This window comes from Natator depressus, chromosome 11 (genome assembly GCF_965152275.1).
Source record: "Natator depressus isolate rNatDep1 chromosome 11, rNatDep2.hap1, whole genome shotgun sequence".
Taxonomy (NCBI): domain Eukaryota; kingdom Metazoa; phylum Chordata; order Testudines; family Cheloniidae; genus Natator; species Natator depressus.
Window position 1 is genome coordinate 14,225,540 of NC_134244.1, and position 12,632 is coordinate 14,238,171.

Here is a 12,632-nt window from a genome sequence, read left to right on the forward strand (position 1 = left end):
ACAAATCAAGACACCCAACTCTCTCTCTCTCTCTTTAATAACTTGTTCTCCGACAATAATAGCAACGAAAATAAAGTGGAGAGGAGTTTTTGAGAAAGAAAGAAAGAAAGAAAGAAAGAAAGAAAGAAAGAAAGAAAGAAAGAAAGAAAGAAAGAAAATCACTTTTACGAAGTATTTGCCATCAACACTTCCAGTGCCTGCCTGTCGCATGGGTTAAACACGTACGTAATCCTACATTACTTGAACAAGTTGTTTATGGAGTTGATTTTATATTTGCTTCCAGCAAATATAAATAAATAAATAGCCCCACGCGGGGGTGGGTGGGAGCGCCTGGGATGGATGCGCAGGGAAGAGCGCTGAACTCCCTCTGATTTATCCAACCCCACGGATTATTTATCCGCAAAGTTCCGAGGCATGCGATTGGCGGACGTCAGGGGTCTCGGAGAGATCTCCCGTTCCCCATTGGCTCGTTCCACGTGCGGGCCAGCCTCACGTGCTTCCGGTTCGAATGAAAAAAGTGTGGCTGAGCGATTTTTTAGGGAGAGTTTGTTGCAAAGATCGGAGCTGTCAGAGATTTGCTTAAAAAAAATTAAAAAAAAAAAATACCCCGGCGCTGTGCAAGCTGGCGCTGGAAGGCTCTGCCAAGCCTGATCTGTGGGCAAAGCAGAGTATGACACTTGGGGAAATCAAAACCTACAGTATTTGTAGGCAGATGGGTAGATTTTAAAGGCGATTCGAGGGGGGGGGCGGGTGTGGGGGGGGGAAGCTGCTTTGTTCTTTTATTTTATTGGGTGGTGGTGGAAATAGCAGGTAATTGCAAACGAATCCAAAACCCAATTCGCTCCAGTGTCTCCGTGCTTTTGGATCTAGCTGCTTTAAAAAAAACAAACAAACAACAACAACAAGCAAACAAACCCCACCACCAACCCATCTCTCTAGGTCAGATCCCAGCCAACAAGTGGATTTTATTTGTGGGTGTTTTTTTTTCACCCCACCACCCACTGGGGTGGGAATAAAAAGCGCGTGTCGGGGGGCGGGGGGGAGGGAAAGGCAGCGATCTCCGTGGCGGGGGCTGATTATGGAAGAGCAGCCGGACAGTAAAAGTCACCGAGACTCTGCTACCACCACCAGCACCACCAGCGGCAGCGGCAGCGGCAGCAGCGATGGAGAAAGCGTCCCCGTCTCCCCCAGCCACGCGCCTTCCTCGCCCGCAGCGCCCTGCCTCCTGCCCATGCCCCACCACCACCAGCCGCCGCCGCAGCCCCATCGCACCACCAACTTTTTCATCGACAACATCTTGAGGCCGGACTTTGGCTGCAAGAAAGAGACGCTGCTGATCGTCGGCGGAGCGGCGGCGGCAGGAGGAGGAGGAGGAGGAGGTGGTGGCGGCGGCGGCGGCGGCCGGGACAGAGACCGAGATCGCGGTCAGACACCAGGTAGAGAAAACGCCAACCCACTGATAACGAGGCCATCCAACCCGTCCTCTCTCCTTTGCCCGGATTCAAACTGTAACCCCGACAGCTCCTCCTCGGCGCCTCCTGCTGCAGCTGCTGCCTCTAAAGCGAACCCCGCCGCGGCAGCAGCAGCGGTAGCGGCCGCCAAGCCACCCTCCGAAGGGAGTGGAACTAACCCGGCGAAGTATGGGGAGCGCGCCAACCCCGCCATCCTGCTCATGGGCTCTAATAATGGAGGACCTGTTGTAAAGAGCGATTCTCAGCAGCCTCTAGTATGGCCTGCCTGGGTTTACTGCACTAGGTATTCAGACAGACCGTCTTCGGGTAAGAACCACTTCGCTGATCGCATCGGTTAGCTGTTACCTAATACGCCGTGGCTTTTCTTTTTTCTCCCCCCCCCCACACACTCCCTTCTTTAGCGTCTGTAGGTTTTTTATTTTTTATTTGTATTTTTTTTAAAAAAGAGCAATGCTATAGAGTTTGCTTTAGGGGCCTATTCCGAGCGTGGGGGTGTTTGGGTCACACAGCCAAGCCCTCCGCGCTCGGGATTACATGATTTGGGGTGGGGGGCATGGGGAAATCTTTTCCTCTTGCCCCAACTTTCCGCCCCCCCCCGATAAACTCCCGAATTCTGATGCAGGAGGCGAGATCTGGCATATTTCACCGGGGGGGGGGGCTTTTTATTCCGATTCTGTTGGGACTGGGAGTACAGATACAGTAGCTGTGAAGCAAGGCAGTAGATTTTTTATTTTTATTGTGTGCTGATGAGTGGGGGGGGGATGGGAGAGGGAGATCAGAGACACATGTTGAACGTATTATATATTTGAAAGGGTGTTGGGGGTGGGGTACGGTTCTGAAAGGCAGAAAGAAGGGGCGGATGAGAGAAATGCTTTCAGGCAAAAATGTTTCTGTTATGGGAAAGCAAAATGGGCCTCTCCGGGAGCAAAAGAAAACCAGGCCTCTAGGTCGCATATTGACAAGCGGGGTTTTATGTTCGTTCTAGTTTTTAGCGGCCAAGGAGCTTTCTTTTCTTAAGGATAATATCTGCTATTGTTTGGGGAATTTATTTCCCCCTCCCCCTCTCAAAAAAGATGGGAAGAAAATATTCTGAAACAAAGAAAAAGAAAAAACAAGATCAGATTCTCTGGGACCGGAGATATTTCTGCTGTTGCTTGTTATTTTCATGCAAGTCCCTTTAGCGTTCCGTTTGCTTATTTTAATTATGTTGACATGGAACAAATCAGGTGACCCGGGTCACTTTTAAAGGGTCTCCCAGAATTATCTCCCAGTCCAGCTTGTGGCTAGAGGAGAGGAATGTAGATCAGACTGCTCCGGAAAAGTCCCGGGCAAGGAAGTTCCCCAACGAGACAGCGTTTCTGTCCGCAAACCCTCGACCAAACCGGCGGGGGTGGGGGAGAGTAAGCTTAATAATAAAACAGAATAAGAATCAACCCACTTTGGTGGGAGCAAGGGCCAGGGCCGGGGAAGGCAGAGGAGTGGCGAGCTAGCCCAAATGCCCGGCTGGTGGCTAGCTAACTCGCACTCTCTTGTGCTCCTTCCCTTTATTAGCTCAGTCCACGGAAAGTGATCAATTTGCTGCTATCAGCCAGAGTCATCTAGATTCCCACTGTTATTGACACGTCCAGCGACTTGAAACTCAGAAAAGCCAGTTTGATTGACTAAACGGATTGATTGAGTTGTCAGGCTCTTGCCTTCCTAGCTCTCGGCCCTGGGCAGGGCAATGATTTTATTACCATTTCCCAATGCCGCCACATGCAAAGTATTTTACACTTTCCTTTTGCAAAATCTCCTCTCTGGCACCCAGTCCCAGAGACCTCCGCTGGGAATGTGCACCGTTCTCTTTGTTGCGCTTGGCTCTGGCCCTGTGTTCCCCTGACTGGTATGTGGTGCAGCTCTGGGTAGCCCAGGACCAGGGGCTGAAAGTATCTATAACTGTATCTAGGTATAAGTGTATATATCGTGCCCCCTCCCCCCCCTTCAGAATTGCTGTTTTATTACAATGGCAAATTTCAGTTTCGAAAGGGAAAGGAGCTGAGATCAGATCGGTGCAATTTTTTCAAAGCAGCCTCTGCAGGGTCTGGAACAACCAGGAGATAATGTGATAAGAGATTTATTACCCCCCCTTTAGTAAACTGGATAAAGCGGGGATTAATATATATTAATGTATATTCCCCCGGGTTCCCTAAACGTGCCCTGAGATCTCTGAGACAAACAAACCAGCCCTGTGAGATGAGCTTTAGGCCTACTCTCAGCTAGGAAGCCTACTGTCTTCCTCCCCTAGGTATCTGGGACTGTGGGTGGATGGGTGGGTGTGGGGAGACTGTCTCCCTAAAATTTGGATTCCCCGGCTCTTGACCTGCTTTGGATCAAAACCTTGAGGTTTTCAGAAATTGTTTTAAATTCCTCCCTAAAAAAACCCCTTTCACAGGATTTGTTTGGAAGTCAAAATGCATCAGCCTGCACAGCCAGCCTTATGCTTTCCATCCTCTTGGACTTACCCTTTATCAATCTGTTTCTAGATGACTACATGTCAGCTCTAAGCATTCACCTTGCCTTTGGGAATACTTTTCGGGTGCCAGAGCCTTTTATTTTTACGCCCCCACATACTATCGGTGTTTAAAGTTCAGAGGTTTCCATTTATACCTTTAAAGAAAGGCCTGAAAAGCCTGATTTGACCATTAATAAGGGGAGGGTTTCCAATGAGACTATAAACAGGAGAAGTAACTCATTCGGATGATCCAAGTGTCCTGCCGAGAGAGGCAGAACTGAAATACACAATCTGCAATCCATTTAAAACGCATTCCGCACGGATACAAATGTGCGTTTCCCCGTATTCATTATAATATCCCCACTTCTCTTTAGAAACAGAGAGAAAGGGAGAGGAGGGAGATTTTCTGTTAAATTAACATCTATAAAGCCAATGGATTTGAACAGTCACTCGGACGAGTGATGGAATAAATACCATTTACTCTGCAATAATGCGCACGCTGCCCTGAAAACAGGAGCGATCCAGAATGAGCTTGTTCGTTAACGGTGGCGATTCTTCATTGTGATCGTTTTTAGTATTAGTTTGTACTAACACACTAGGCGGCAGGGGAAGTATTTCCATTTCTCTGCAGGGCTTGTCTAAAATTTCGTGTTCGTCAAAACTGAGCAAGGTGGTGGGGGATTTTCCAGGACCGCGGGGCCAGTTTAGATTAGAGGGGCACTTTTCTTCCAGCCAGCCCAAAGCTAGCTGTGTGTGGAGCAATCCCTCCGGCTTCAGTTAGTAGTTTGAATGTATTTATCAGAGGGGTGTGGAGGAGCGCGCTCCGCAAATGAACTACACTTTGCTGTTCCAACTCCTTGGGTTAACGGAACCCCCCTTAGGTGGCGTGTTCAGAGACAGCGCAGCGTGTGTGTGTGTGTGTGTTTGTGTATCTATCTTTTGTGCAACGGCGTCTCCTCGTCTTGACTTGACGGCACCCTCTTTGCAAGTGGGGCGCGCTCTGGTACAACTCTCCCCAATAGCTACCCCCCAAAAGAAGCGCGATAGGACGCCCGAGATAGAATTCGTTTCCTTTTGTAACGGATTAGTCGAGGACATGGGGGCAAATGGGGTATTTTCGCAGGATCAGGCGTTCAGAGTTGACCGAAAAAGGAAAGGTGATGTTTGGTGCGCCTCCCGTCAGGTTTGCAGAACGGCAGGAGATATCTCTGATTATTTCACACAGGCTTGCAAAACATTAAGTTTGCGGTCTAAATATTCGCAGGGGTTTATTTGAGCTCTCGGATTCCGGAATTTTAAATTAAAACAGAGAATCTTCAGACAGTCTGTTTCTGTGCTGTCTGGCCTGTCATGATCCTTTTGCTTTAAAAAGATCTTACGAGTGGAATGGAGTTTGTTGGGGGCACATCAGTGGGTTTTATATTTTCATCCCCGCGTCCGTTTCATTTGAAGCGGTGTGTGTGTGTGTGGGGGGGGCAAATACAAAGATTTGTCCTGTCACGATCTACGATATACATGTTTCGAGTTATCCAGTTTTGCCCAAACAAAACAGACTTTCTTACCTACACCACGGAGACTAGATTTGAGTAACACAAATAAAGAGGCTCACAAATAGACTCATGATAATACATTAGCTCACCTCCTATTAGTTATTATTCTGGGTAGATTATTTGGTCCTTTTAAATCAGTGCCGAAGCTCATTGTGCCCTCCGTATATTTATCTAGGGCCAAAACTCAGCGAATTTTCCCTGTAGGGTCCCTCTATAATGAGAATTAACTGCTAAAACCCTCGTGCCACTGCTGGTTTTAACTTGCCAGGTTTTCCCCCAACTTAGCCTTTATTCTGAACAGAAACGTGAATTACACTGTGGGTAGGTGAGGGGGGAAGAAACACCTTCCCCCCAAATAACCCCCTCATCACCCACTATAGAAAGCAATTTGATGGCCTGCTTTTGGCGGCCATTCTTTTTTTTGGGGGGGGGGAGAAAAATGAATAAGTCGGCCATTTTTATTGCAAACTGATCCCAATGAGAAGGCTCTGCCTCAAGGACAGGGCAGAGGGGTATGGGAATAAAGCAAATGCTGGGGAAGCGGGGGGCTGCGCCCCGTGAGGAGGAAGCTTTGCCCAGGGGTGAGGTACGGAGGGATCGCACGTCTCACATCCGAGGATGCATTTCAAACAGCTATCCCCCCTTTTTTCTCTCTTCTCCTCCTCCCCGCCCCCCTGTTTCTGTCGGTCTCTGTCCCTAGGTCCGCGGACCCGGAAACTGAAGAAGAAGAAGAACGAGAAGGAGGACAAGCGGCCTCGAACAGCCTTCACTGCCGAGCAGCTGCAGAGACTCAAGGCGGAGTTCCAGGCCAACCGCTACATCACGGAGCAGAGGCGGCAGACCCTGGCCCAGGAACTCAGCCTGAACGAATCCCAGATCAAGATCTGGTTCCAGAACAAGCGGGCCAAAATCAAGAAAGCCACGGGCATCAAGAACGGCCTGGCTCTTCATCTCATGGCCCAGGGACTGTACAACCATTCCACGACCACGGTGCAGGACAAAGAGGAGAGCGAGTAGTCAGCACCCCCCCGCCCCAGTCCGCATTGATTATTATTAATTATTATTATTATTATTATTGCCAGGAAAGGAAAATAAAATAAAAAGGACTTAACAGTGAAAAGTGACATACTGAAGGGGATTTTGGACAGGTGCTATTTAAAATCAAATCTATTGTCTATCCATAGTATAAGGACTCCAATTAAAAAAAAAAACCCGAACACTTACAAAAATTATCTCTATATAGCCAAACATCATATGACCTTGTATATATTTAATTTCAGGTAAGAAATATGTGTAGCGATCTCTATTTGCTGGACAGTTTCTCTTCCTCTCTGTCTCTCTTTTGTTTGTTTTTTTGTTTGTTTTCTTTTTCTGATGTCGTTGCCTCTTGTTTTCAAGTAAATGTCTGACTCCCGAATTTTTCTTTTATTTTTCGTGTGAATTTCCGTCTCCCCCCCTCCCCCCGAAGAATTGGATCCACTGACTGCGAGCCTGAACCCGCCGCTACAAGCCAAAGATTTTATTATGTTCAGAAATCTGTAGTCTGAAATAAAGTGTAGACTGTGTTCAGGATACAGACTGGCTGTTCTTATTTGCATATATAGTCACAGCTTGATGATTTGTGTGGTTTTTTTAAATTGATTAGGATAGCGATTGGCTAACCACCCTTACAGAAAGTGCGAATCAATTTTTAGTTCCAAACTGAACCCTTTAGAAATCGGAGCTACTGTTTAATTTGGCTGGTTGCTTTGTGGCCACTGGTTAATGTGTGAAGTCAGCGGTAATTGTGTGTCCCGGTAACTCTGCCATGAAATTGCCAAGCACACTACTGTCTTACTCAAAAAGGAAGGTGGGTTTTTTTTAAAATTTAAATCACGCCTCAGTCGTCGTCGTCCTCTGCTCCCCCCACCCCCCTTGCTTTTCTTTTCCTTTTTTACAGGACATAAAACCCACCTCTTCATAACACATCAGCTGCACCTTCAGGAAAATGTCATGCAGCCTTCTGGATGTTTAGGGCTCCAGAACGTGTTGAAAAGGAATTTGTCTGACAGCTCCTTGAGATCAGTGTCGTCCCATATTGAATTTCCACAGAGGAGTTGTGTTTTTTTTTTCTTCCAGGGCAGGATACAGAGGCTAGAGTGAAAACGATCATTACTTTGCAATCGGTTGCTTAGCAGCATCTCCTAATGAATGGTACTTTCACTCTGTCCTCAGCCTTTATCTCAGCCATTTCAGTTTTAAAGTAAATCCAGTCACTTAAGGGACTTTAAAAAAAATCACCACCACACCCACGGAAATTATTTCATGGGGGCGGGAGGGAGGCCACAAGACGGCCATTGAATTAACAGTATGACCAGATGGGTAAATTCTGCTCTCAACAGACCGTCGTATTAAGAGGAGAAGTCAGGTTTAATTTGGCTGGTTGCTTTGTGGCCACTGGTTAATGTGTGAAGTCAGTGGTAATTGTGTGTCCCGGTGACTGTGCCATGAAATGGCTCAGAGAGGACGCCGCACTGTTTGCATTTTTTTGTCCTGCACATTTTATGCGGTTTCTTCATTGTGAAATTTTTTTTTTAAGACTTCTCCGGCCTTTCCCTCTGTTTCACCTACTGATCTGAGAGTGTGTGTCTGCAACATGGACCCAGCCCTTCCTCTCAGTGCATCAGTTGGACGAAATGCCTCCTCACCTTTCTGGTTCCTTGGGTTATATCCCGTCCCCCCCTCCCCTTTTGTCTTGTCTTCACCCTGCAACGGTTTGAATTTGGCAAAACTCCGGGGCAGGCATGAATACACAGGAAGGGTAGGAAATTATAGAAAATAAATGTAATCACAGGTTACTGAGCGTAAGTATAGCATTCGTATGTTAAGTTTTGGTTCAATATGTAACCATAATAATTACTGGCTTTTCGCAGAGTGTATGTGCGTTTACCACACAGGGCTTGGACCCACAGGGTAGCAAAAATGCCTCAGCTCAATGTGTGCGATCCAATTTATAAATCCAACCACGCAACTTTTATGAAGCTCACCGAGTGTATAAAATACACCTAGAGCGCCCTAGGTGTTAGCAGAAAACAACGGCAGAACTCCGCATAGAAACTTCATACTCATAGCGGGTCTATTTCTTTAGTCCGAATCCGCTGACTTATGGGCGCAAAGTGCCCCCGTTCAAGGGGTTCAGACGTAGATGTCACCCCAGGGTTAGAACAAATAACGCAACCTCCAGAGGAGACGCCTTAAAACACAGCCACGCTAGCCGCATGCACAAAGAGCTGGACAGACGTTTCCGAATGGGATAGTTCTGGCCGCTTTGAAAGTGATCATGTTTTCGCTTCTGGGCTGTCAGGATCCGGAGCGGGAAGCAGCTCATCTGCTGCGGTGTCTTGAGGCGGACTCAAGGCCATGCATCCCTGACAATAAGGGCCAATTGAAAGGTATGGATGGTGCATATTGTAAAGCAGAGCCACGCTTTGCATTGACCATGGCCATTCCGCCCCCCCCACCTCTTCTGTCTACAGCTCTAGGCTTTAGAGGACATGGCAGGGCTAAAGATCCTTCCATTATGTTGAGGCAAGCATTTGGAAGCTGTCTGTGCCCCCCACGTCCGGGACTGGAAATGATCAGGGGCTGAGCTGTGGTTTTGACAACGTGCTGGACAAAGAGTTATTAACCTCTTTGGATCCCGTCGCTTCCCATTCAAGTTGGGCTCGGCGGGAATATATTCTTTCACTCTTCACGACAGGATCACTTCAGGTTTGGGCATGAAAACTGGCTGGTCAAGTTGCTAGTTCTAAGCCTTCCCTCTTGCCATCCCCGGGACGCCGATCTCTGTGCGAGGCAGGCCGAGCGTGACTTGAAAAAGTCCTAAACTGCTTCTGGGTTGAAATCAATGTCGGGGGGCGCCCTCTGAAGTGCTTAATATCTACATTTTGAAAGTACTGGGTCATAAACTGAAATCCTCTTCTGCACGGCAGAAAACTATCTGTCGCCTAAAGTCCAAACAATATCGACTCCAGGCAGAGAACAGGAAGCAAGCCTGGGGGGAGCTCACGGCCCTGGTTTGTGGCTCAGCGCCTTTTGAGACGCACCCTTCCTTTCCCCCTTCGCCCCCCCCCCCGCCCAAAGCAAGCATCCGACTTTGCAAAACAGAAGTGGTCACCCCGCACATCTGCCAATATGAGACAGGATCGCATGTTATTGACCCCCCCCCCCGGTCATCACAGCTATTTCCTCGCCTCTATCCTTGCCACAGTATTATTTACCGAAGAGGTAAACCCCACCCAGACACCACACCCCTCCTTTTATTTGCTATTACATAGGCTGGGCTGGGAGGAAGGTTAAGGAACAGCGTGCTGTCCTGCACATATGGGAGAGGACCAAAAAAAAAAGAAAAAGAAAAGAAAAGTCTCCAATCTAAATGCGGCTCTCTGGGTTTCTCTTATCCTCTCGCACGCACTTTCCCTGGAGCTGTAGATGAGAAAATGTAATTTCTTTTTAAAATCGTCTAATTACTCTCCCTAAAGAGCTGGGATATACAGCTCAACCAGCAAGTCTCCAATAATGCCGGCTGACGGTTGGTTATTTATTTCTTTACTTACTTATTGATGCTGTTATTCCTCCTCAGACGGTTCCTGCATATTTTCTCTCCCATCGAGCACTGCCCCAGCCCTTTAGATTTCAATACAGATTTCTTTTTAAAAATAAGGCTACATAATAGACACAGGTTTATTCCCTTATCAGGAATCTTAGTGCAACACATTTATTAAACGGTGTCCTCTCAGTGAGTTGCCCGAGGGAAATTTATGATATTAACATTTTATTTCAGAGATTGTTATCCCATTGTAGTCTTCTATACTTAGAGGGCCCTAGAAGAATAGAGTATTATGAATTTACGTCGTAGCATTAAATGTAAGGAGTACTTTGAAAGCCGAAACTTTTTGTTTACTCCAAGTCGGTGGGGAGAGACTTTTCGCACACAAAGAAAACCTGGTTATTATATAATAACGTTTTAGGCTCGTCTCATCAGCGGAGGGAAAGGAACAGGTAACATTTACATTTGAAAAGTAAAGGTGGAATGTGCCTCCGAGAAGGCACAAGTAGCCAAAATCTTACGTACTTTGGGAGTCACAAAAGGAATAAAGAATTTCTTCATCACTAAGTGTCCATCCAAGCTCAGCGAAGCTGGAGAAATCATGAATAAGGAAGACAGGAAAACATAGACCAGATTAAAAGGAAGAAGAAAGAGGATTATTTAAACAAGCACGGCTTTTTAGTGTAATGATACTTTTTATAATTTTTTCCAAGCATGGTACAACCAAATGCACATGTATACATTGACAATCTTGCACCAGATATAGTTTACACACAGACAGATCAATTCCCCCCTTCCTGAAGTAGAGTTTAGCCAGTCATTTAAATGGAAGCAGGATCGGACACATCTTATCTCACCATCAGAATTAAATTTAAGTTAAATACGACATCACTATATATTTAACAATAATGATCCTTCTTTAGTCAGCAGGTCCATTACATAAATAAAATGCTATACCGAAGAAGGATTCGATATCTGCCAGTTGGAGCCACCTGGTAAAAGATTTAATTTCCTATCCATGACATATGTTGGGGAATAACGTGTGTAGCTATGAATATATAATACCACCTTACACGCCCACACACAATCACACGCAAGTGTTTGACTACTTATATGTATACACTGCACAGGCTTTTAGAGGTCTGGTGGAAACAGGGTTCTCGAGGCTGAGAGGTTAACAGGTCTCCAAGCAAATAGTTTTCATAGCAGGAGTTCTCTGACTTTATAATCTGACATGAACCAGGTGTGATTGGATGGGCTGCATTACATAACTTCCTCACATCAGCAGTAAAAGTTTAGAGCCCGACAAAATAGCCCAAACAGCAAGGTAGCCCTCTCTCCTCTGCAGCGCCCGGGTGTCTTCAGATTACATTTTCGTTTGTGGGCATTTTGATCCACCCCTTGCTTCAGTGTAATACGCAGCCACGGCACACATGGAAGCAGAATCCTTAACACAGGGCACAATTCTTTCGTCCCAACGTGGCACTTTGAAGTTCTATAGCTCAGGTGCAAGTGAAAGGCCAAAACAGGCCAGGCAGCTCAAGCTTGCTGGAAAATCTACTTAGCTTCAGAAACCTGGTGTTTCCCCCTCCCCCCCTCAAATAGAAAATTAGGGTCATATCATCACTGCACCCCTTTATCTCCCAGAGGTATTTTTTTTAATATCCAGCAGATTAACCTCACCCCCGCCCCCCGTTTTGCTGATTAAAGAAATTAGATAGTTCAAAACCCAGCAGGAGAAATCAGCTGACTGCCAATAGCTTTCAGGGACACCACTGGCCCCATGGCATTGAGAACCATAACACCAAATTCCATATGAAAACTCTCTTCCCATTTTCCTTTCTCAGGAGGCCCCTCTCCGCCCAAGCGCTAATGGTGCCAATATCCTCCTAGGACTGAAAGTTTTACTTCATCTCCTGCCTTCATTTTAGGGGATAACACATGGAATGAAGCGTACAATAGGGGCTCAGATCAATAACCTGGTATTTTACATATTCAAATGGGTGCTGAAAATAATGGAGATGGGCCCTTGGTCTTGGTGAAGGACACGCGTTCCTTTTCTTTCTTTCTTTCTTTTTTAAGCCAGCTTCATTTGGAGGTGCATATACCGATGACTTCTGTCAGGGAGCTTGTTCCTTTGTGCCTCCTTCCAGGAATCAAAGCAGACATTATTGTGAAACCTATCTTTCCAGGTCAAAGATCAGATTTCACAATCCCAATTACAATGATTTCTAATGAGGTTTATCTTGAGAGCTGCGAGTGTTTTGATTCCCAAACAATCCGGTCTCTTGCTTGGGGGAGGAAAAGAAAACTAGTTCAAAAAGAAACCGTGGAGGTGGTTCTACTCTGGGTTAAAAAATGCATTCAAGGAAGTATTTGCTGCAAAGAATTTGTTTCAAAAGCCTTAATTTTAAAAAAAAATTTTTTTAAAGAGCTATAAAACATGACACCAGCTTGGACTACTGCAGAAACCTCCGAAGGGTAAAATGGACTATCAGGGTGACAAATATTTTGTACAGAATTCCCAAGAA

General features: G+C 46.3%; 1 protein-coding gene and 1 long non-coding RNA gene across 2 annotated transcripts in view; one reads left to right on the forward strand and one right to left on the reverse strand.

Moving 5' to 3' along the window:
* Positions 1-12,632, reverse strand: part of LOC141995553 (uncharacterized) — a 185,861-nt gene that overhangs the window by 24,671 nt on the left and 148,558 nt on the right. The gene's annotated exons all lie outside the window — the stretch shown is intronic.
* EN1 (engrailed homeobox 1) lies at positions 1,034-7,046 on the forward strand. The gene is made up of 2 exons (XM_074966797.1): positions 1,034-1,778; positions 6,214-7,046. Exons 1-2 carry the CDS (start codon positions 1,079-1,081, stop codon positions 6,528-6,530), a joined length of 1,017 nt encoding a protein of 338 aa, XP_074822898.1. The 5' UTR covers positions 1,034-1,078; the 3' UTR covers positions 6,531-7,046.

Bases quoted from the DNA above. Each gene is read 5' to 3' on its own strand.
- EN1 (XM_074966797.1), top strand. From the start codon at position 1,079: ATGGAAGAGCAGCCGGACAGTAAAAGTCACCGAGACTCTGCTACCACC. The intron at 1,779-6,213 runs GTAAGAACCACT...CTCTGTCCCTAG, and splicing joins TTCAGACAGACCGTCTTCGG to GTCCGCGGACCCGGAAACTG.